The sequence below is a fragment of the Triticum urartu genome, chromosome 2 (genome assembly GCF_003073215.2).
Source record: "Triticum urartu cultivar G1812 chromosome 2, Tu2.1, whole genome shotgun sequence".
NCBI lineage: Eukaryota > Viridiplantae > Streptophyta > Magnoliopsida > Poales > Poaceae > Triticum > Triticum urartu.
The window spans coordinates 740,112,141-740,137,905 of record NC_053023.1 but is presented as its reverse complement, the minus strand read 5'-3'; the positions used below and the strand labels follow the sequence as shown (position 1 = coordinate 740,137,905).

The 25,765-nt window shown below is 43.6% G+C and overlaps 1 protein-coding gene across 1 annotated transcript; it reads right to left on the bottom strand.

The window, feature by feature from the left end:
* Nucleotides 1-1,470: 1,470 nt before the first annotated feature.
* Nucleotides 1,471-7,823, bottom strand: LOC125538431 (serine/threonine-protein kinase STY8-like). Its single transcript, XM_048701687.1, has 14 exons — nucleotides 7,810-7,823; nucleotides 6,811-6,891; nucleotides 5,769-5,856; nucleotides 5,540-5,650; nucleotides 4,819-4,866; nucleotides 4,510-4,643; nucleotides 4,185-4,292; nucleotides 3,995-4,068; nucleotides 2,697-2,872; nucleotides 2,501-2,596; nucleotides 2,072-2,152; nucleotides 1,923-1,973; nucleotides 1,673-1,813; nucleotides 1,471-1,539 (listed from the first exon to the last, which is right to left on the bottom strand). The coding sequence occupies exons 1-14, from the start codon at nucleotides 7,821-7,823 to the stop codon at nucleotides 1,471-1,473; spliced, it is 1,272 nt and encodes a 423-aa protein (XP_048557644.1).
* Nucleotides 7,824-25,765: the final 17,942 nt, after the last annotated feature.

Genomic DNA, 25,765 nt, shown 5'->3' with positions numbered 1-25,765 from the left:
TATTAATGAGCAAGCAATTTGCATTACAGGTTGTGTTTGATCCTGCACTTAGAGAAAGGCACATAGGAGATGTGCAGGGCCTGACGCTTCAAGATACTCCCAAAGAAAGGCCAGAGGCATATAAAGCTTTTATGTCCCTAAGAGAAATCAACAAATTCTTGCAAGCATTCATATTTGGCAAAGTTTCTTCCTAGCTCGAGCTCCACGGTACCTCTTATCCTGACTGTTGGTTTTCTTCGAGATTTGTGCACAAAAAGAGCATCACGGGCTGTGTAGCTATTCGCTGCAGTGTCATTAGCAGCACGCGCTGTCCTGTCTGCATGGCTATGTCATATTCCTAGGCTACTGCTGTTACAGTGAAAGAGAGAGAAAGAATGGGGCAGCTAATAGAAAAGTGTGCCCCCCGCCCCCCCTACGGGAAAAAGTGAATAGAGAGGTAGCAGGTGTGAGTGGGAAAAAAATCACTGAGAAAATTTCTTTGAGAGAGGAAGTGCCTACGTGGGAGTCTCAAAGAGAGAAAAAAATCTTTACAAAATATGAAGAGACAGGGAGCATGTGACAGAGAGAGAAGAGACTGTTTTTTATGGAGAAGGGAGAGAGATAGAGAAGCTATGAGAAGATTTATTTTAAAACGAAGCTTTATTTACGAAAGTGAGAGAGAACATATAACTATGTGAGAGAGATCTTGCACATGTGGATGCAGGTTTCATTTACATGTGAGGAAAGATTCCTTCTTGTAAACAACCAGCAATTTAAATAGTACGAGAGCAGCTCATCCATCGAAGAGAGGGTGTGTGTTTTTTATTTGTGCAGTACTGTAGCCATCGCAGTGTATGGCAGAAACTGTGGCCTTTCTTGCCAGTCTCTCTCACGGGTCTCCATCCACTGCCAGGTTATTAAGCGTTGAGTGCCCGCACATCTGCTGATTCTTTAATCTATGCACACATCCAGATGAACCGGAGTCTAGATTGAACGGCTATGATAGGAGATACCGTGTAGCTCGTCCTACAAAAAACCGCTCTCTTCATATTTTTCTACTTTTGAGAAAATGTAATCAGTTTATTTTTCCACTTATTTTGGGACAGAGGGAGTACTAAATTTGCGACACTTATTTTGGACGGAGCGAGTAATAACCAAAATGGAACATGTGATAATGGCATTTTCATCTCATGTTCTTACAAGACGAACTCATAATAGTACATGAACAAAAAAAGATCCAAACACATTGAACTATAATCCACTTACAAAACAAATAACCATATATATAAAACATAAAAGTATATCACTTAGGTTATGTAGCATGGGTGTGCTAACTTAACCCAGTTCGTCCTGTGAGATTTTTAAGGGGGGGGTAACCAAAACAACCGGCCAGAAAAAATATGTACATGGCATATATATATATATATGGTCTACGCATGTCCCACTGTTTGCGCGCGACAATAAGCTACTTGGGGGGGGTGCGCCTTCTTTCTATCGCTGTGATTTCATCTGTATCTTTTGTTTGATATGTCGATGGCTTCCTTTGGAGCGGGAGGCGACCTGCAGGAACATACTACTTTTCATTAGTCTGAGGAACCCGTCAAATATTAACCAGAATAACTTCACTTCATTTAGTTTTCAAATTCCATCTTCTCATGAGCCTTCAGGCCTACATATCCAGCAGCAACCTAACCTGAATAGGCCGCAAGATATCTTCCAGTTCCGCGGTGATCTCAGAGAAAACGGGTCGCGTATGGGGGTTTTCGCCCCAACACCGTTGAATCAATTTAGACAATCTCGGATGCACACCTGAGGGAATCACCAAACGAAGTCCCTGGCAAACAAGGAGCAATGCTCACTTCTCATACTTGCACGTCCACTATCGACAGCTGATGCACAATACCGAAACTGTAATTTAACTTTGTTGGCATTGCATGTCGTACCTGCCTTACTGACAGTGCCGCTTGCAATGGTGTCAGGTTTTCATATGGGACCTGTATAGCAGGACCAAGTAAGGTTATTACCTTTAACCGAAGTACTGATGTTTGATGAACTCAACAAGACTAAAAAGCTGGACAGAACACCAAGTTACCTTTGAAGTGACCAACTCCCATAGAACAATAGCAAAGCTGAAGACATCTGCCTTGTGATCATAAGGCTTATGGTTTATCACCTGGCAGGACAACAACTTTTAATAAGCACACCGCGTAGGCAGCTCAGTTACATAGAACCTGCCTTTTAAGCTCTGACCGAAGTTCAAGCAGAGCTGCAGAGATAGTACGCAGAAATATGCATTTCCTCATAAACTTGCTGGGAAGAGGTGGATGAGTAATAAATAACGAAGGAAAACAAGGCAATATGTTACCAAGTTATAGCACATAGTTTCTGTACAAGGCGCAGGGATTTAGTCTTGGTACATATGTGTTGTAACAATAAAAGAGTGGTCGAGCAAATATCGGATATTGGATATTCTAGAAAGGGAAAAGATTCTAAGGGACAAATGAACAAACCGACAACACACCTCAGGTGCCATCCATCTGTAGGTGCCAGTTTCAGCAGTCATATCACCCTCTTGCGATCGTTGACGAGAGACACCAAAATCTGCAATCTTCACGATCTGTTTCAAAAGAACAAATTATCATTTTAATAATATTGAATTGAAAAGTACATGGATTTATAAAAATATGCATACTTGACACTAAAAACAATATGCGTACTTGACCATTGCCAATTAGTAAATTGGCAGACTTTAAGTCTCTATGGATGATGTTATTCTGGTGCAAATAATCCATGCCTTTTGATATGCCAATAGCAATCCTAAGAATCAAGGAAAGCTCCAAGGCATTGTTATGCTTGTGAAGGAAGTCATACAGATTACCTCCAGCCATGTACTCTGAAACAAACACACAATACAAGAGCAAAATATCAGTTAACAGGAAATTACGAACTGATTCATGATAAATAAATAAACTCTACACAGAGTTCTTTTTAAGGGGGGACAGAGGCCTCCGATTTCCACTATGAGAAACCTGAGAAGTAGGAGTTTGTATAAACAAACAGATAAAATGTAAGCAGCTGATCAGTGCAGGGATCCCCAACAGTGATCTATATGCACGCACAAGACGAAGACGTAGAAGAATGCAGAGATGAAAGTGAACAAATTGTAAGCAAGCTACTGGATGCCTTTGTATCAAACTACTGGATGCCTTTCGATGCACTAAATACTTCACTTGGCATGCGAAAATTTACATGACTAAACTACTTTGAACTGTCAAGAAAACAAATAAACATCAAAACAAACAAGTGACCAATGCATGTCAGGGTGCTTTTGAGATTGAAACAAGAGCATCACAGTAACAGAAGCACTTGAAAATTGGCATTTGGCCCATACTGGCACAGAAATGACATTGTGACTATAATAATGATTTATACTCGGTTCAGCAAAATGTATTTAGGTCCATTTGTAAATGGTGTAGCATTTCCTATTAAATTTCAAAATGCAACTTTATGTAATTATGGAAACAAATATTAATATATCATACATGAAATAGTAGCTACCAAATGATAGGCATGATAGGCTGACTGAAGGATGGGCAGAGACCTGTCGATCTGATAGAAACAGAGCAACAAGATTCCACCAATCAGACATCTCTTGTATTCTGTCGACTTGTACTATGTTGCAGCATGATGTAGATACTCTTTACGTATGGGTGTAATGAGCAAAATATCACAACTTCCCTCTAGACTTATTTGCTCTGAAGTCCCTACCAAAATGCATAGAAGACAGGAGTTATCCCCTGTCTTTCGAGCTCAGCTTTTCTTTCTTTCGCATTTTTCTAAATCAAGTTTATCAAATGTGTTATTAATAGCTATTTAAGCATGACCTCCAATTTTTAGTCACCAATATTAATCATAGTGTAAATGTGCCCATGGATAACAGAACTTTCATGTGAATCTGCAACAACAAGGATATTGATTGCTATCCATACTACAACAAGCATTATTAGTGTCTGACCTGTTACAATGAGATACTTTCGCTGCTTTGTGCATGCCCTGTAAAAGCGAACGACATTTTCATGATTAACGCTCCTGTACATCACTATATTGTGTTAGCATCTTCTGGAATTATTTTTTGAAAAACAGCATCTTCTGGAATTAAATGGTTCAGTGAAGTCGATTATGTGTCACGGAAATAAGAAACATGCCTTAAAATCATTATTTCTTGCAAAAACTCCACTTTTGAATTATCGTTAACATGTTCAGTTCTAAGGTACTTTATTGCAACATCCACATCAAGGTAAGTTCCTCGATATCTGCAAAATGAAAAAGGAACACTGGTTACTGAACTGTCCTGAAGTTTCCACAAATCATAATACAGCTGATTTCACTATGTTTGTTGGCAGTGTCCCTTGTGAACCTATTTTATCTGTAAATATGCAAGGAAAAGGCATGCAGCCCACAGTAGCAGAGTAGCAGTTAAGTGGTGGCTGTCTTTCCTCTATTTCTAAGCAAGTGTTATGTAGTTCTTACAAGTCTCCAGAAGATCCAGACGCAATCTTTTCTTCAATCTGCAACAGATCCCTGTCAAATTCAGATTCTCCAATCTTTTCTTGCAGCTCTGATATTCTCTCCGAGGCTGAACTTGTTAGATTAGATAACGAGGGCTGCGTACCACAAGTTAAAGTTGTTAGGAAAAGGTTAGACACAACTTGTTAATTCTTGCAATGCTGACTGCATGCGTTTACAGCAACTGCATCTGCATACTTAGTAAAGTTGAATTACCAGGATTTGAAGTATGATCATGTAAGTAATGTAACTAAAAAAGAAGAGAAAGCATACATTACGTTTCGCTGTCTCCTTGAGCTGCTGCAGCAAATCATCTGTCTCCTGCATATAGCGCCAGGCAATATTTTACTCAAGGAAATATTTGAAAGCAACTATGTGTAATATAACCTACAGATGCTTCACTACTCACAAGAATCTACAGGGCACATTGATAACAATTTGCTAAGTGTAGCGATTGTATCTGTCGTCAAGTCTGTAAAGTCAAAATGACTTCGGTTACTTCATCTTACGAAGTCAAAATGGCTCCAAATTCATGGGTAAATGTCAAAATACAGCCCTAGGTTTTATAACTTCGTTATAAGCTAAATACCTACTGCATACTTGTATGAACTAAGATGGTGCCCATGGTATATTTCATTGACAGTAACTAGGGGAAACACATAAACTGGTTTTCCTTTTTGCCAACTGGCACTGTTATGTAAACAATTATTATGTGTCTTTCAGGATCTTCTCTTACAAGAATCGGGAGTTTCCAAGGGCAAGTTATGCAGTTCCAGAGATGTGTTCACAAACAGACTAGCAATATAAACGGAATGACTGCACATATGACTGTTATCACCAAGAATTTGTGAGGAGCTCTTTTGATCGAGACCTCCTTGGCTCTGACCCCACACAAACGACATGATGTAAAGCTGATGCAATTAGTCGTAATGCTATCATAATAAATCGGTCGCACGTATAGATGGGCTCCAGTATAACCATGCTCTAAGTTCACCTCTGTTTCCCAGCCATCAACAACAAACACATCCAAACACAACCCATCTGTGGTTGAGAACAAATGAGTTTCACGAATGTTCAATCCAAGATCGGAAAACAGCGTAGATAGCTACAAAACAGCAATTAGATTTTTTTATTAGAGTTGATGATATAAGTAGTGACATGGCAGATATGGAAGTCTAAATAGAAAACTCATAGCAGATGGACTGATACTCCCAAGTCTTTACCTGACTAAGGAACTTTGGCTTGTCAACGGAAGAAAAAATAATTTCATGAAGAAGGTGAATTTCATGAAGGCGAATTTGTGTATCCCTCCTGCGGAAATTTTCATTGACAACTGAGGATCAAAGTTCATTGCTGAGGCAGGTTTATGAAAAGGTAGCCCAAAACACGCCACTTGCCAAACTACTACTGTATGGAATACTAGCATTACAGAGAAGTAAGCACAAAAGCGTGGAGAAAAGACAGGCCAAAATTCGGAAGTCATCCATGCCAAACTGCACGAAGATAGCCTGCCCACCACCGGGTGCGGATTTTTGAAGGCCGAGCTCCAGTGAGCTCGGTATTTTCAAAAAATCAAAAAGTGTATTTAAAAGTTTCAGAAAATTCTGAAAAAAATTCCATGGAAACATATATGTATTCTGCAAGAACGTGTTAAATTTCGTCGTAAAATGTTGTGATTTGTAGGCTGTACAAAAATAACAAAATTCCGGCCCAATAACAAAAATAAAAGGCCCATTTAAAAATGCGTATTTGTCTTTTTTCTGTACGGCACATGTAAACGTATAATGCTGTGAAATTTTGCATATACGTAGTATACATGTGCATGTGTGTTCACAAAATAAATTTGGAATTTTTTGCGCTCTGAAAAAATAAAATTTGAAAACGAGCTCACTGGAGCTCGGCCTTCGTTGGCATTTTCCGGCCCACCACCACTCTCTTAAAGTCTTATGGTTCAATATATCATTCCAGATTGCAAATGAAAACATGCTAAAAGACAGCCATAGGATAGAGTGGGAGCACGAATGAGAGCATGAGGAGGGAGCAGGCAAGCCGGATCCGCTATGCTAGAATCTTTCTGTCAAGTTATGAGAAGTAGGGCCACTGGGCCACATGGTTGTTTTTTTGAATAAAACATGAGCTGCAATGCAACGCAGGCTAACAGAAAAGCTACCAGCATCTTTTGGGCAAACCATTCAGAATTAGTAAATCAGAATGAAAGCATGATTATATTCCAGGTAGACAGCATTTAAACTGATCGAGAAAGACCTTGCAGAAATGGCCTCGTCCACGCCTTCTCTTATTGGCCCCAAACTGAAGCCTTCCATCATCCGCTCGAATTCGCCGTTGCTGTTCAACGTATACAAACCTTGTCTCAGCAAGAAAGATTATATCAGGAAGAAATTTGACATGAGATCGAGTAGCTTTCCTGCCCCCCCCCCCTCTTCTAGAAGGCGGCGCCGGCCGGGTAGTTACACACTGAGGCGAGGGGCAGTCCCGTACTTTTCCCTCGTGTATCTCTCCTCCGCGACGACGCACGCACGCCCAGTCGCCCACCGGCTGGCCGGCGACGAGGAGGACCGAGCCCGAACCCAGGAATGGCGGAAAAAGAGGACGCGCCGGCGTGGCACGGGAGGGACATAGTGACACACTGACACGACACGATCCTTGCTCTTTTTTTAATAATGACCGATCCTTGCTATGTCCCTCTAGATAACTCACTCATTTTTGTCAGAAACTTATCATATATTCATTTTCAATCATGACAGCACAACGAATTAACATCAGAAATAAAAAAATACCTCTAAATCCGTAGACCACCTGTGATGGCTACAAGCACTGAGGCGAGTTGAAGGCGCGCCGCTGCCATTGCCCCTCCTCGCTGAAGCCGGGCAAAATTTATTGCAGTAGACAATCGGGAAGTCGTCGTGCTAAGGCCTCATAGGACCAGCGTTGCAGAACAGCAACCGCCGTCGATGAAGAGTAGCATAGATGGAAAGATCCAACCTGAAAATACATGAGCATAGACGAATTACGACCAAATCCGAGCATTGCCCCTCCCTCGCCAGAGCCGGACAAAACTTGTTGTAGTAGACAGTCGGGAAGTTGTTGTGCTAAGGCCCCATATGACCAGCACTGCAGAATAGCAACCGTCACCGATGAAGAGTAGCATAGATCAGAAAGATCCAACCTGAGAACACATGAACGTAGACGAATTACGACCAGATCCGAGCAAATCTAACAAGGATAGATCCGCCGAAGACATACCTCCACACGCCCATCGATGATGCTAGACACACTATCGGAGTAGGTACTAGACGGGAGAATCTTATTCCGTCTTCAGGGAGCCGCCGTTGTCTGGTCTTTCTAAGCAAGATACAAACCCTAACAAAACGCGAAGGAACAATTGAAAACAGAACCCTCCCACCGGCAAGGGTCAAGATCCACCGCACCGCCATTGCCCTAAGGCCACCGAAGATGAGGCGGACCAACAGCAACGTCGACGGGAGGCAGGGGAACCCTAGACTTCTCTTGGGGAGGAGGCAGCCCACTTGGGTGTGTTTTTGTGTATCCTAGATAACTCACTTAGGTAGCAAATGATTCAAGATACAAGCAGCAAGATTGGTCATCCCAGGGAAGTAGAGCCAGGGGATAGGAGGGAAAAGTTGATACGTCTTCGTTGTATCTGTAAGTTTTTATTGTTTCATGTCAATATTATACAACTTTCACATACTTTTGGCAATATTTTATATGATCTAGTGGACTAACATATTGATCCAGTGTCCAGTGCCAGTTCATGTTTGTTGCATGCTTTTTTTGGTTTCGCAGAATATCCATATCAAACGAAGTCCAAATGCAATAAAATTTTACGAAGAATTATTTTGAAATATATGTGATTTTTGGGAGGTGAAATCAACACAAAAGGAGGCCCACGGCCCCCACAATACACCAGGGCACGCCCCAGGGCCCATGCTCGTGGTGGTGGGTTGTGGTCACCTGGTTAGGCAGTTGCTACTCTACTTCGGGCGCAAGGAAGCTTATATTAAAAAAATCGTGTTAAAATCTCAGCACAATCGGACGACCTGCTTTTGAGACAGGGAGGCTGTCGGAGTCAGAACCGGCGGATCTCGGGTAGGGGGTCTCGAACTGTGCGTCTAAGGCGGATGGTAACAGAAGGCAGGGGACACGATGTTTTACCCAGGTTCGGGCCCTCTTGATGGAGGTAAAACCCTACGTCCTGCTTGATTATTTTTGATAATATGAGTAGTACAAGAGTAGATCTACCACTAGATCGGAGAGGCTAAACCCTAAAAGCTAGCCTATGGTATGATTGTCGTATATGATCTATCGACTAGCCTGGCCTCGGTTTATATAATGCACCAGAGGCCTAGGATAACAAGAGTCCTAGCCGAATACGCCGGTGGGGAGGAGTCCTTGTCTTGATCACCAAGTCTTGTGGAATCTTCCATGTATGCGGTAGCTGTCCAAACTGGCCCATGAGTATACGGCCATGGGGGTCCTCGGCCCAATCTAACAGATCAGGAGACGACGTGGTGAGTACCCCATAGTCCAGGACACCGTCAGTAGCCCCCTAAACCGGTCTTCAAGTTAGGGACGCTCCTCGATTCTTCCGAACTGTTCTTCATCTTCAGTTGTCGGTCTTGAAAACTGGTTCAACAAATCTTCTCATCTTCGATCTTGAGGATCGCCGAAAATGCTTTCGACGAGTTTACACGTCGGGTATCCGAGGAGCCCCTTTAAGTTTCCGGCCTTTATCAATGCCTTGTTATTTTTATGCCACACCTCGGGTTTGAAGTTGTTCCTGGGAGGTAGTGTCCTCTTGCGTCCGAGCTCTAACGCCGGACTGCATTCGAGGTATCTTTTGCAGCCGAGCACCAATGCCGGACTGCTTCCGAGCTCCAACGCCGAAATGTATCCGAGCTCCAACGCCGGACTGTATCCAAGCTCCAACGCTGGACTATATCCAAGATGTCATAGATCATCTTGGTCCAAAAAAGTTGAAGGAGTTTAGCCAAGCTTAATGCTGGAAATGCCCTCTATGGAGCCAGCCACTAGCGCCCGAGCTTTATGCCAGACTGCTTCCAAGGTGGTGCACCACCCCGAACGTGGGCCAATTTTTGTCAATATTTTCGATTGGTGCAATTTATTCTGTGCCGAGATATATAGACAGTAACCCTCAACGTGTATATCGGTTTAAAACCCGAGATGCATGCACTTGAAGGATGATGTAAGACCACTGATTCCAGTAGCTGTTGAGTCTCAGGTTGATTTGCAAAATCGGCCTGGGGATCAAGTCCTAGCTCGGCAGAATACTTCGGGATACAAAAAGCGGCGTGCTCAGTCCTCGAGACTCAAGTTGGGTGCGGCCGACCTACCTGAGGATCATAATCTCCTCGGAAACTGTATTGCACTTAAAATTTTCTGCATTGGACAGGCAGTGCAGTAGCCCCCGAGACACTGGTCGGGTGGCCACACCAGATCAGGGGATCGATGTGCCCCTTGAATATTTGTAAATAATAAGCCTGAAGCCCAGTAGCCCCCGAGCCTTAATGCGGGCACGGGTGGCTGAATTAAGGATCGATATCCATAGTAAAATCATAAATTATATGTAATGACTATGTATCCAAGTACTTTACATCCTTAATGCTCGGATCCTCATTGTACAAAACTTTGTTGACCGACCAACGGCTTCCACCTCCTCGGCTAGTAGCCGAGGAGTGTTTGTCCTACTTTATAAAGCCTTTATGAGGGCAAAGATTTACGACAAAGAAGGCAATCTGGCCATACGGTTTTATAAACAAAGGTACGCAGAGAGATATGTTATATTACTGTTTAACATAAAAAATGTCTTCCAAAGAAAATAGTCCCGCTATCGGTTCCTTTCTTTGGGTTGTCATGCTAAGCATGATCATGAAACCTCAGCTCTAATGTAAGAGCAAAATATCGAGGATTTAGTTTGGGAGGCCAGTTAATAGCTCCTGGTAGTGTTCGGTGATAGTCGAGGTCAAGCCGTAAACACTTCGGCCATTGTTATGAATGCCCGTCATTTGACACCGTCATCGGATCACTGACCAGTTTACGCTTATTGTGACAGTCAGTTTTCGGCTTTCTTCACTGAGGTGCTTAACCATGTGAGTTGGAAGCACAATCGCAGTGGTTCTCCCTTTGCACACCTAGCCGAACAAAGCGGAACGTAGGAGGCAAGTGCAGGAGCCGGGCAACTCAACTATTGACCGAAGACACAATTCGAAACCGATGCATATATAGCAATATCCGAGAATGTTTTTGCCGAATCTCTAAAGGTGCCCGGCGTTGCACTGTGAGACTTGTGCTGAAAACACACAAATAGTTTGAAAGTGTTGGGGAACGCAGTAATTTCAAAAATTTTCCTACGCACACGCAAGATCATGGTGATGCACAGCAACGAGAGGGGAGAGTGTTGTCTACGTACCAACGCAGACCGACTGCGGAAGCGATCACACAACCGTAGAGGAAGTAGTCGTACGTCTTCTTCCCGATCCGACCGATCCAAGTACCGTTACTCCGGCACCTCCGAGTTCTTAGCACACGTTCAGCTCGATGACGTTCCTCGGGCTCCGATCCAGCAAAGCGTCGAGGAAGAGTTCCGTCAGCACGACGGCGTGGTGACGATCTTGATGTACTACCGACGCAGGGCTTCGCCTAAGCACTGTAACGGTATGATCGAGGTGGAATTTGGTGGCAGGGGGCACCGCACACGGTTAAGGAACGATTAACTTGTGTCTTGGGGTGCCCCCTGCCCCCGTATATAAAGGCCAGGGGCAGGGGGTTCGGCCGGCTAGGAGGGAGGCGCAGGGAGGAGTCCTACTCCCACCGGGAGTAGGACTCCTTCCCCCCAATCCTATTCCAACTAGGATTCTAGGGGAAGAAGGAGAAAGAGGGGGCCGGCCCACCTCTCCTAGTCCTATTAGGACTTGGGAAAGGTGGGGGGCGCCGGCCAGGTGTGGGCTGCCTCTTCTCTCTTTTCCACTAAAGCCCAATAGGCCCATTTACCTCCCGGGGGGTTCCGGTAACCCTCCCGGTAATCCGGAAAAATCCCGATTTCACCCGGAACGCTTCCGGTGCCCAAACATAGGCTTCCAATATATCAATCTTTACGTCTCGACCTTTTCGAGACTCCTCGTCATGTCCGTGATCTCATCCGGGACTCCGAACAACCTTCGGTACATCAAAATGCATAAACTCATAATAACTGTCATCGTAACGTTAAGCGTGCGGACCCTACGGTTCGAGAACAATGTAGACATGACCGAGACACGTTTCCGGTCAATAACCAATAGCGGGACCTGGATGCCCATATTGGCTCCTACATATTCTACGAAGATCTTTATCGGTCAGACCGCATAACAACATACGTTGTTCCCTTTGTCATCGGTATGTTACTTGCCCGAGATTCGATCGTCGGTATCCAATACCTAGTTCAATCTCATTACTGGCAAGTCTCTTTACTCGTTCCGTAATACATCATCTCATAACTAACATCTTAGTTATTATGCTTGCAAGGCTTATGTGATGTGTATTACCGAGAGGGCCCAGAGATACCTCTCCGACAATCGGAGTGACAAACCCTAATCTTGAAATACGCCAACCCAACATCTACCATTGGAGACACCTGTAGTACTCCTTTATAATCACCCAGTTACGTTGTGACGTTTGGTAGTACCCAAAGTGTTCCTCCGGTAAACGGGAGTTGCATAATCTCATAGTTATAGGAACATGTATAAGTCATGAAGAAAGCAATAGCAACATACTAAACGATCGGGTGCTAAGCTAATGGAATGGGTCATGTCAATCAGATCATTCAACTAATGATGTGACCTCGTTAATCAAATAACAACTCTTTGTTCATGGTTAGGAAACTTAACCATCTTTGATTAACGAGCTAGTCTAGTAGAGGCATACTAGTGACACTTTGTTGGTCTATGTATTCACACATGTATTATGTTTCCGGTTAATACAATTCTAGCATGAATAATAAACATTTATCATGATATAAGGAAATAAATAATAACTTTATTATTGCCTCTAGGGCATATTTCCTTCAGAAAGTGCCATAAGCTTGGAAAACCAAAAAACGTTAGTAAAAACTTGACGTCCGAACAAGATCAAGTGTCCGGTGCCAATCCGAAAATTGGGAAAAAAATTATGCTTTTGTCGTGCTTTGACAATGACCAAGAAGAAAACACATTTACAGCTCATATAAATTTTAAGAGCCCCCAAGTGACTTGGGTAAGAATTTTATGTATAATGATTGTATGTACCGAAGTACTTATATCATATTTGTGTTCACCCGAACTTTAAACGCGTCTTAACCGACCGTCGGCTTCTCCCTCTTCGGCCAAGGGTCAAAAAGTGGCATGTACTCCGCCTGTCGAGAGTATCGACGGTGTTTCCGATGACCAGACAATCAGGCCATAAGGCTATAACAGACAAAGCGCGTTCAGGGAACTTATGCTATATTACTAACAAAGTGTAAGAAGCATCTTCGAAGAAAATAGTACCCCCACCGGTACCTTTCTTCGGTGCTCATTATTACTATGAGACTTGCGCAATAGATTTTTTGTACTCATGAGTTCCATTGTGTGCCGACCATGATTGAAAACAATAAGAGCGCTAGCTTTCGGCTTCACCCAGTCTGAGGTGAGAGCTCAGATGACCCGGTCGTGACAATCACAGAGGTGCTCCCTTTACTCCCTAGCCGAACAATCGGGAACGTAGGGGTAAGCACAGGAGCCAGGCAACCTAGCTTGCAAATCGCTTAGGTCAATATGATGCATATTGTGGCGTAATACACGAACAAGGAACGGAGCCGTACAAGTATAATCATATGCAAGAGTAAAAGCTCCATCAAGGGAGCCCCCAAGTAAATGGGGTATTTGAATTTGTGTGTCACAAACAAAGTTTTGACAAGGAGATTCTCTACAAGCAACTTTTTTCAAAAAGGTATAATGCTTGGTCGAACCGAACACAAGTTAAAAATTTAAAACTTTGAGCATGAAGGCAACTTAGCTGGTTAATGTGTTCGGTATTGATGACACGGCCCGAGCTTGATGCGGGACAAGGTTCCATCACCTAAGCCGGTCCCAAGGTGGCAGAGCAAAGAGCTCGGCACTCCGAAGTGGTGACATAGCACGGTCAATGCGGGCCGGTAGAGTGATGCCGAAGTCCCTGACATGGGGTAATGAAGTGTTGACGAAGCCCCCCATCCAGCCGAGGTGACGTGGTATGTAAGTACGCCGAGTCGAGGATACTGCCCAACCCGGATCATTTTCATGTGCACAAAAAATAGTGCAAACCGGAGATAATAGTAATAGCAATAATAAAAAAAATCGTTGCATAATAAATAATTTATGCAAAGTGAGTAATAAAAGAAATATGGCCTGGCGCCGAAGTCAATGTCGATGCAGGGCGTCGGCGTGATGCGGTAAAGGCGTGGCAAAGCCTGAATTCATAGGCCGGTCTGAGTTCCGGATGCGGCGTTTCGCCGAACCATGTACGGAAACTGACCGAAGCACCATGCGACCATCGTTAATGCGGCCATCATTTGATAGACCTGTGTACATATGATGAACAAACCAGAGTAATAATTCCTTAGAAAAAATGAATCCGAACAAGCAAAAAATACCAGGATTAATAGCACCTGGTTTGTTTGTTGTAGCAATCCGAAGAAAGGTGATTCCGCAAATTGGGACTCGATCCACACACCCGTTGTCTGATGGGCGATAAAGTGACGGTATGGCGATGCTGGCAAAGGTTGGTTCGCTGAGGCAAAGCCCTCGGTCCAGCTAACGTGACGGAGCTGGTCGGCTAGTGACGCCGAAGTCTCCGGAGTAGGTTGATGAAGAGATGGTGAAGCCCCCGGTCCAGCCGAGATGTCGAAGTGTCGATGTCAGCCAATGAGTCGAAGTAGGTCCGCGTGATGGACACCAGCTTGAAGAAGCAATAGTGCGGCCCTGCCGATGCAGCTCATGACGTGGTCGATGCCGGCTTGATGAAGTGACCATGCGGCGATGCCGATATGCCCGCTCCGTGTAATCCGTGGGGCGGCAATGTTGGTGATGATTTATCCTCCACGATGTCGTGACGTGGTCCATGCCGGCTTGATGAAGTGACGACGTGTCTAGCGCAGGTCGGCAGCCTTGGAACAATATTGCCGGACTGGTTTGACATCGGCATAATGATGAAGATGACCTCAGGGGAGGCTTAAAAATTTACGGGAACGTGTTTAAAAACAACGCACAATACCCTAGAAGAGAATTCCTCTAAAAAGGTTGTCCAATATCACGTTCATAAAGAAACATGAATTCGGGTCGGATCCGTATTCGCGCAGAAAACGGATCCGAAAATTGGTCCACTCATCGGAAGGTTCCTGGAGTTTGAACCGTCGGATCGAGCTGAAATTTGGAGGGGTGGTAGATATGGGAATTCAACAGTAGATGAACGGTTGGATCTTCCAAAGGACCTCCGAGCTGGGCTCTGGAGACCACGCCCTAAACTTGTCCAGATTCCCGTCCAGATTTGACAGGGCTCCAGTATATCATAGATTGTCGGAGATTCCTCCATCGGAACTCGACGAAATTTTGCATGGCTGTTGTAGACGTAATTACGCACTATTCCACCGACGCAATTGTCAAACCGACGCTCGAGGAGGTGGCGACGGCGAATACAAGTTCGCTGTCCATAAAAACAGCATGGCCGCCTGAGGGCAATGTTGACGTTGAGCCCTCGAGCTCCATGGATGACTCCTCTATGATCATGATAGAGATCGGAGTTGATGTTGAAGAAGGCCCCCATCCGAACATGACGATCGAAGATGGAGCACGGTCCTCGGTCGAGCCAAGGTGACTAGTCGAGCCGGTGACGAAGATGCCGGCGTCGCAGTTGACCTGCGGGCGAGCTATTGATCCTTTTGCCGATCACACAACGGAACTCTCAATGAAAGCACCAATGTCGCAGTCAAAATCGGCGGATCTCAGGTAGGGGGTCCCGAACTGTGCGTCTAAGGCGGATGGTAACAGGAGGCAGGGGACACGATGTTTTACCCAGGTTCGGGCCCTCTTGATGGAGGTAAAACCCTACGTCCTGCTTGATTATTCTTGATAATATGAGTAGTACAAGAGTAGATCTACCATGACATCGGAGAGGCTAAACCCTAGAAGCTAGTCTATGGTATGATTGTCGTATATTATCTATCGACTAGCCTGGCCTCGGTTTATATAATGCACCACAGGCCTAGGATAACAAGAGTCCTAGCCGAATACGCCGGTGGGGAGGAGTCCTTGTCTTGATCACCAAGTCTTGTGGAATCTTCCATGTATGCGGTAGCTGTCCAAACTGGCCCATGAGTATACGGCCATGGGGGTCCTCGGCCCAATCTAACATATCAGGAGACAACATAGTGAGTACCCCCTAGTCCAGGACACCGTCAGAGGCCATGCTCGTATCTATGCTTTTCATCATTGGTCTGGTCTACTCGTACCCCACCCCACAAGGTACATCTTCGACTACCGTGCTTCTTATCTTGACACTATACATTCAGTTCAGTCAGTCCTAGAGACTGACTAGGGGTCTCTGGCCCTGCTCGGTCGTATTTTGTGAGACAATTCAGGGGAGGATTGCTTACTCAGCTATCTATCTATTTCACAAAAGCATTCAGTGAAATCAAGAGTTACGGATCTTTAGAAATATAAAAACGGTTTTTGGCCAGAAAACAGGAACGCAAAACAGAAGAGAACAGAGGGATAGATCCAATCTCGGAGGGGCTCCCACCCCTCCGCCACCATGGCAACCATGGACCAGAGGGGGAACTCTCCTCCCATCTAGGGGGAAGGCCAAGGAAGAAGAAGAAGGAGGGGGGCTCTTCCCCCCTCTCTCCCAGTGACGCCGGAACGCCGCCGGGGCAATCATCGTGTGACGGCGATCTACTCCGACAACCTCGTCATCTTCACGGACATCTTCATCACCTTCCCCCATCTATATTCAGCGGTCCACTCTGCCGCAACCCGTTGTACCCTCTACTTGAACATGGTGCTTTATGCTTCATATTATTATCCAATGATGTGTGGCCATCCTATGATGTCTGAGTAGATTTTTGTTGTCCTATCCGTAATTGGTGAATTGCTATGATTGGTATAATTTGCTTGTGCTTATGTTGCTGTCGTTTGGTGCCCATCATATGAGCGCGCATGTGGATCACACCATAGGGTTAGTTGTATGTTGATAGGACTATGCCTTGGAGGGCAAGGGTGACAAAAGCTTCTTCCTACCATCGAAATTGATGCATACATGATTGAAGGGGGACCGATATATATATCTTAACGCTATGGTTGGCTTTCACCTTAATGAACGTTAGTAGTTGCGGATGCTTGCTAATAGTTCCAAACATAAGTGCATAGAGTTCCAAGTAAGGGATGACATGCTAGCAGTGGCCTGTCCCACATAAAAACTTGCTATCGGTCTAGTAACGTAGTTAATTGCTTAGGGACAATTTCGTAAATCCTACAGTTACTAATCCACACTCGCTATACTAATTTAATTGTATTTTAATTAGAACGACACCTACTTTTTATTTTTACGTTCTTTAGTATCTTGCAAACTTATCACTTCATACCTACAAAGTACTTCTATTTTTATTCTTGTTCTAGGTAAAGCAAGCGTTAAGTGTGCGTAGAGTTGTATCGGTGGTCGATAAAACTTGAGTGAATATTTGTTCTACTTTTAGCTCCTCGTTGGGCTCGACACTCTTATTTATCGAAAAATGCTACAAACAATCCCCTATACTTATGGGTTATCAAGACCTTTTTCTGGCACCGTTGCCCGGGAGCAATAGCGTGGGGTGAATATTATCATGTTTGCTTTATCACTATGTAGTTTTTATTTACTATTCTAAGTTTTTCTCTATCTCAAGTTATGGATATGGCACATGAAATACCAAAAAAATATATTTGTACTTGCTACTCATGGAGACGGGGAACCTCCGAAAACCCTCTGCTCGTTATGTGAAAATATTAAACAGTACTTTGATAATCCTGAGAAAACCCCATTCAACTTGATAATGGGAGACACGCTGGATCAACGTGAATACTTTAGGGATTATCACTTGACTCAAAAAAGGGAAACTATTATGGGATCAAATTCATATGTTGCATTGGTATGCTCGGGATCTATGCTTGAGATATGTTTATACTTGTTGCTCTAGGATGAAGGCTCCACACCTTCCCTTTTCATGCAAATTTAACGATAATGGAACTTTGACTTCTTATGCTAATGGTAGATATGATTACTATTATGTGGAATGAATAGAAGAATTTGTTTCTTTTAAGGGTCCTTATGCAATTGAATCTTTATTTGAAAAGTATGAAGATTTTCATGATGCTGTTTATAGACCTGAAAATTTTGCTATACTTAAATATTGTTATGAGAATTATAAATATAATTCTGATATTGATGTATTTCTTCAGAAAGTCTCCATTGTCCAAGAAGAGACTAATATTTTGCAGGAATCTATGAAAGAAGAAATTGATGAAACTATGAGCTCATTGAATGAAAAAGATGATGAGGTGAGCGAAGAACAAAAGGAGGAAGAGCGGATTAGCTACCCGTGCCCATCTTCTAATGAGAGTAACTCTTCAACTCATACATTGTGTAATTTCTCTTCGTGCTTACCGAAGGATTAATGCTATGATAATTGCTATGATCCCGTTGATTCGTTTGAAATATCCCTTTTTGATGAACTTGATGCTTGCTATGCTTGTGGCCAAGATGCCAATTTGAATTATGCTTATGGAGATGAACTAGCTATAGTTCATTATGTTTAGAATGAAATTGTTGCTATTGCACCCTCACATGATAGTCCTATTATCTTTTAAATTCTCCCAACTACACTATATCATAGAAGTTTGCTCTTATTAAGGATTATATTGATGGGTTGTGTTCTACCATCACACATGATGATTTTGATGAATATAATATGCATGTGCTTGCTGCTACTACTTGCAACTGTTATGAGAGAGGAACTACATCTCGGCCTCTCTATGTTTCCAATACGATAAAATTGCAAAAAACTACTTATGCTATGTATTGGCCTTTACTTGATGTGCAGGAATTGTTCTTTTATGACATGCCGATGCATAGGAAGAGAGTTAGACTTTGTCATTACATGATATATGTTGCTTTGTGCTTAGTATTAAATTACCATCATTGCTAATTAAAATTGGCTTTGATATACCTTGGGATCCGGGTGGATCAATTACTTGAGCACTTTATGCCTAGATTAATGGTTTTAAAGAAAGCGTTGCCAGGGAGACAACCCGGAAGTTTTAGAGAGTCATTTTATTCTGTTGGGTGCTTTTATAAAGTTTAAAAACAAAAAATATAGAGGGTAACCTGAAACTTTTCAAAAAGAAAAGTGAATGCGAGAAAGACGGACACCGTTGAAGTGAGGGACGTCCTTGAACTTTGTTCATGCCCATGGAAACTTTGCGAATCTTGATTGCAGAAACTTTTCAACAAAAATAATTACCCCCTTGTACAAATCCATTGTATTATAAAAATAATGTGCCACGATTTGCCTTTAGGATGATTAGATTCCTTGTTGGTATGTGCGGTGCAAAAATAGAAACTTTGGCTATACTTCGTGATTTTACATTTTCGACTGGAACATCAAAAGTTTCTGAAATTTTTACAGAGTACTGCTATGCAAATTGTTTATTTTTTGCTAATCTTTTAGAATTTTTGGATTTATAGAAGTATGGTCAATGTTCAGATTGCTATAGACTGTCCTATTTTTGACACATTCTGTTTTTAATGCATTGTTTTTCTTGTTTTGATGAAACTATCAATTGTATTTCTGGTATAAGCCATGAAGACGTTATAATACAGTAGCTACAATGCAACAACAAAATATGAATGGGTTTGCAACAATACTTAAATTAGTGATTTGCATTATTATACTAACAGATCTCACCAAGCTTTCTGTTAAGTTTTGTGTGGACGAAGTGTTCAAAAAGATGGAGGAGGTCTCGATATGAGGAGAAGGAGGAGAGGCAAGAGTTCAAGCTTGGGGATGCCCAAGGCACCCCAAGCAAATATCCAATGAGACTCATTCGTCTAAGCTTGGGGATGCCCGAAAAGCATCCCATCTTTCTTCAACAAGTATCAGTATGTTTCGGTTTTTGTTTCGTTCATGTGATATGCTTAAATCTTGGATTGTTATTTTGTTTAGTTTTCACTTTTCTTTTATGCACCATACTGGTATGAAATAGTCCATGGTTGATTTATAGATGACCACTGCACTTCACTTACATCATTTGAGTAGGGCTTTATAGGATGCTTCATGTGCTTCACTTATATCTTTTGAAGTTTGGATTGCCTGTTTCTCTTCACATATAAAACCGTTATTTGTAGAATGCTCTTTTGCTTCACTTATATTTATTATAGCATGGTCTTTTGTAGAAAGAATTAAACTCTCATGCTTCACTTATATCTATTTATAGAGTCAACAAGAATTGGTCATTTGCATGGTTAGTCATAAATCCTACATAAAGCTGGTGGATCACTGAATATGATATGTTTCATTCATTGCAATAGTTTTGCGATATAGAGATGATAATATGTGGGAAGTACTAGTAAATGGTTGTGGTAAGTAAGAATATTGGTCTTAAGGTTTGTGATTCTCGAAGCATGCACGTATAGTCTCTCATTATGCTATGAAATTGGAGCATGATTTATTATTGATTGTCTTCCTTACGAGTGGCGGTCGGGGATGAGCGATGGTATTTTCCTACCAATCTATCCCCCTATGGGCATGTGTAGTAGTACTTTGCTTCGAGGGCTAATAAACTTTTGCAATAAGTATGTGAGTTCTTTATGACTAATGTGAGTCCATGGATTATACACACTCTTACCTTTCCGCAATTTTCTAGCCTCTACGGTACCGTGCATTGCCCTTTCTCACCTCGAGAGTCGGTGCAAACTTCACAGGTGCATCCAAACCCCGTGATATGATACACTCTATCACACATAAGCCTTATTATATCTTTCTCAAAACAACCACCATACCTACCTATTATGGCATTTCCATAGCCATTTCAAGCTATATTGCCATGCAACTTCCACCGCTTCCATTTTGATGACTTGAGCATTCATTGCCATATTGCTTTGCATGATCATAAGATAGCTAGCATGATATTTCCATGGCTTGTCAGTTTTTTGATCTCTGCTACACTAGATCATTGCACATTCTGGTACAGTGGCAAAGGCATTCATATAGAGTCATACTTTGTTCTAGCCTTCTAGGCACTACTAGGGAAAAGCTTATAGGCAGACGCTTACTAGTAGCGAGGGTTTATACCCCTCGCTACTGCTACTTACTACTAGCGCGGGTTTTTACCCCTCGCTACTACTAAGTGGATAGTAGTAGCGTGGGTATTTAACCCTCGCTACTACTAAGCGCTCTCTACCGTGCCCCCCGAGACATGCCATAGTAGTAGCGAGGGGTATAAACCCGCGCTACTACTAAGTTGATAGTAGTAGTGCGGTTTTATACCCCTCGCTACTACCAAGTACGAGGTAGGTGAAGTTGCCATATCCTCGGCCGAATCCCCATCTCCTCCCCCAAATCCCTCCTCTCTTCCGCCACACCTCTCACTTTCCATATGCTCTCACATGGACCTCTTGCCCATGCGCCCCTCCTCCTCCGTGGCACTGAAAGAGGCTGCCGCCTCGTGCCACTGGTGTCTAGGAGATCGCCGGTCTTCCATAGACGTCTAGGAGGCCGCCGCCCTGCGCGACCACACCAAAGCACCTCACCACTAGTGACTAGCTCCGCTGCTCCCTCCATCACCTTCCTCTCTCCCTCAGTTTTCCTTTTCTCTCTCTCCCTCTAGTTTGACTCACCCTCCCATGTCCATGCCCGTGCAGGTCGTCGCGATGGACGACCCAGAGGTATCTGGCATGGTCGGGAAGAGGAGCCCCACGCCGCGACCTGGCTCTGCCATAGAAATGGGCCCTCTCCAACAGCCACCACCGGTCTTCCGTTGTCCGTTCATGCCTCCGGCGACACCAACCGTCGCTAGATCGAACCACTGCTGCCATTGACAACACGCACGAGATCGAGATTTTTTTTGTTTTTGAAAGTAATAGCAGTAGCACGGGGTATAAGACTCGCTACAGATAATTAGCAGTAGCGCTGCCTGCAACGCATGCTACAGCTAACCATGTATAGCAGTAGCGTGTGTCAACACATGCTATTGCTACAAGTTAGCTGTGGCACCGTATCAGTAGCGCGGGCACCCGCACTATTGATACACCCAAAACCCGCGCTGCTTCTAGGCTTTTCCCTAGTAGTGAGGTATCGAGTTGTAAATAAATAGAAGTGTGATGATTATCATTATTCATTATTAGAGTATGTCCCAGTGAGGGAAGGACGATGGAGACTATGATTCCACCACAAGTTTGGATGAGACTCCGGACAAAAAGAAAAAAAAAGAGAAAAAAAGAGAAAAAAAGAGAAAAAAGGGAAAAAGTGAGGCCAAAAAGAGCCCAAGGAAAAATAAAAAAGAAAAAGAGAGAAAAGAGAGAAAAGAGAGAAGGGGCATGCTAATTCTACACTTGTGCTTCAGAGTAGCACCATGTTTTCCATATAGAGAGTCTCCTATGTTGTCACTTTCATATACTAGTGGGAATTTTTCATTATAGAGTTAGATGCATACCCACTTAGTTTACAGTTTGAGCTTTCATATACTTATAGCTCTTAGTGCATCCGTTGCATGGCAATCCCTACTCCTCGCATTGATATCAATTGATGGGCATCTCCATAGCCCGTTGATAAGCCGCGTCAATGTGAGACTATCTTACCTTTTTGTCTTCTCAATATTTACCCCTATCATCATACTGTATTCCACCCATAGTGCTATGTCCATGGCTTGTGCTCATGTATTGCGTGAGGGTTGAAAAAGCTGAAGCGCGTTTAAAAGTATAAACCAATTGCTCGGATTGTCATCGGGGTTGTGCATGATAAATATTTTGTGTTAATTAAGAAGATTGAGCATGCCAAGACTATATGATTTTGTAGGGATAGCTTTCTTTAGCATTGATATTTTGAAAGACATGATTGTTTGTTGGGATGCCTGAGTATCAATGTCTTTATGTCAAATTATAGACTATTGCCTTGAATCACTCATGTCTCAATATTCATGCCATGATTAGATATATGATCAAGATTATGCTAGGTAGCATTCCACATCAAAAATTATCTTTTTTATCATTTACCTACTCAAGGAAGAGGAGGAGTTAAGCTTGGGGAAGCTAATACGTCTCCGTCGTATCTATAATTTTTTATTGTTTCATGCCAATATTATACAACTTTCACATACTTTTGGCAACATTTTGTATGATTTATTGGACTAACATATTGATCCAGTGTCCAGTGCCAGTTCCTATTTGTTGCATGTTTTTTTGTTTCGCAGAATATCCATATCAAACTGTCACAAGCCTAGAATTGCTTGTAAGTAATTGCATGAAAGCATTCATGTCATTATGTTTAAATTCAAGAAATTTGGAATGGGGATTGATAAACCCCTGGCAGCAAATGAAATTCAACTAGGGTCAAAATTAAATATTTTCAATGAACCCAAAATGGCCTTCAGAAAAGTTCATCAATTTTGGAAGGGGTGAAAACTTCTGCCAAAATGATGCACACAATTCTAGGACATTTCTGGATTTTTGAACTAAACCTTAATGTATTTGAATTTGAGCTATTAATCCCTGTAAAATATTTAGTGGCTCCAATAATTTTGAAACTTGGTGAGAGCCACTGGAATAATTCAAAGAGTGCCCACAAAAAGTTTTAGAGATGATAAAAATGGTTTGGTCTTTGAACTAAATAAAAAATAACACAAATAGAAAAACAAAAACAGGAAAGAGGGAAAGCTTACCTGGCGCTCACCTGCGGCCCAGCAAGCCGGCCCATTCCACTGGCCCCTGCCAGTCATCCCCTTCCACACGCCAGGAGGACAGGGGCACGCGCCCGACGTGCGCGGCCACGCGCCCAGCCACCTCCAGGCAGCCTGCCTGTGCCTCGATGGTCTGGACGTCGACACGCACCCCTGCCTCTCTCTCTCTCTCTCCCTCGCTCTCACCCCCCCCCCTAGATCTCTCTCTCTCTCTCTCTCTCTCTCTCTCTCTCTCTCTCTCTCTCTCTCTCTCTCTCTCTCTCTCTCTCTCTCTCTCTCTCACGCGCGCGCGCGCGCTCACGCGCGCGCACCCGAGCGCTGCCGCCGCCGCCGCTCGTTGCCCGCGCAGCCACAGCCACCGTCTCGCCTCTCCGTCGTGATAGAAAGGTCCGACGCGACGCCGACTTCATCTTCCTTGAGCCACGCATCGTGGGAGGGCCTGCAGAGACGTCGACGCCGTCTTCTTCAACCTCGGCTCGCCGAGATCGACCGCGTCGCTTCGTCCGCTACATGCCTCCCCCGAGCCCACTGATCACCCTGCCGACCTCGCTGTGAGACCCGTCGTTTCCCCCCTCTTTTGTTTCAGTGGAATGCGTGCTCTAGCCTCCATAACCGCTGGAGCCGTGAGGTCCTCGCCGCCGGCGATGACGCAGTCATGGCCTTAGTCGCCGTAGCTCGCGTACGAGCACACCAATGTGCTCAACGCCTTCCCAGGAAGTTGTAGAACTCACCAACTCGTCATGTGGATCACCATAGCGCCGAACCCGTCGATCTATAGCTCCGGCCGCCACCATAGCTCGTCGCCAACAAGATTCCGGCCACCCCGCAGCCTCCAACTTCTTTGGTTGGATGCGAGCGAACAAGGGCTATGCCCTGGTACCCTCAGCGCGCCAAACCACCGCCCGTAGCGCATTCCCGAGCGTCACTGCCGCGTTCGTGTGCTCATCGACGTACAACTCCGGCGTGCTGATGTGGCACGTCATTAGCCACTGATGACCCCGCTAATTAACCCCCTCTCTCACTGACATATGGGCCCCATGCCCTAATTAATCATGGGATTTATTCCTTGTTTAGTTTAGATTTAACCAGGTTGCCCCATAGGTCAGCCTCTGTTCCGGCCTTGTTACACTGACGTGCGGGCCCCACTGGTTAGGTTTGACCTGGACCGTGCATGTTGACTTGCTGACATCGCACTGACATCATGTTGACGCAGAAACTATTTCTGGAATTTAAATAAATTTAAATGATTTATTTATTTTTAGAAATTATTCTAAACTTCAAAAAATCATAGAAAATAAACTATAACTCAGAATGAAATAAGTTATATATGGAAAATGATCAGAAAAATCCAAAGAAACTGTTTATTGCATTATCATGCATGTTTGAACAACCTAAAGTTGTTGTACATGACAATTTGATTAAATGGGATTTGAAATGCCTCACATGGTGTTTGAATTTGAACCTTGGGTTCAAAACAACTTCATTTAAACCGTTGTTAGTTGCATTAGCTCAAATCACAACATATTGCCATGTCACATTCATGCATCATATTGTTGCATTGCATTGATTGTGTTCCTTCTCTATTTGTCGGTGTTGTCCCCCCTGAGTAGACATTGTTCCGACGATGAGTTCGATGACACCGATGAAGAGCTATTACTATCTTCAGAAGTGCCAAGCAAGCAAAACCCCATTGAGCATTCCGATACAATCCCACTCTCTCGCTCTTGCTCTCTTTTACTGCATTAGGACAACAACAATTCAACTGTTACATGCTGCGGTAGTTGAACCCCTTTCCTCTGCATGACCTGTCATTGCCATAGTAAATAGATGAAACCCACTAGCATGAGTAGGAGTTGTTTGAGCCCTGATGTGCCTACTCATTCATTCTTGTTTCATGCCTGCTACTGCTTAGAGTTGAGTCAGGTCTGATTCATCGGGGATGAATTGGAATGTGGTGAACATGTCCGACCGTTGAGAGCTAAGTGTGTGAACACGATTTGGTAAAGGTAGCGGTGAGAGGCCATGTAGGAGTACATGGTGGGTTGTCTCATTGAAATGTCCTCAGGAACTAAGTTCTGTGTTTGTGATCCACGAACAGCTACTACCATGCATTGAAATGCTTAAGTGCCCCTCTCAACTTATTAATCGCCTTGATCTCTGTCCAGGAGTTGCAACTAATTTCTGGTGTTTGTAGGATATGTGTTGGGGTC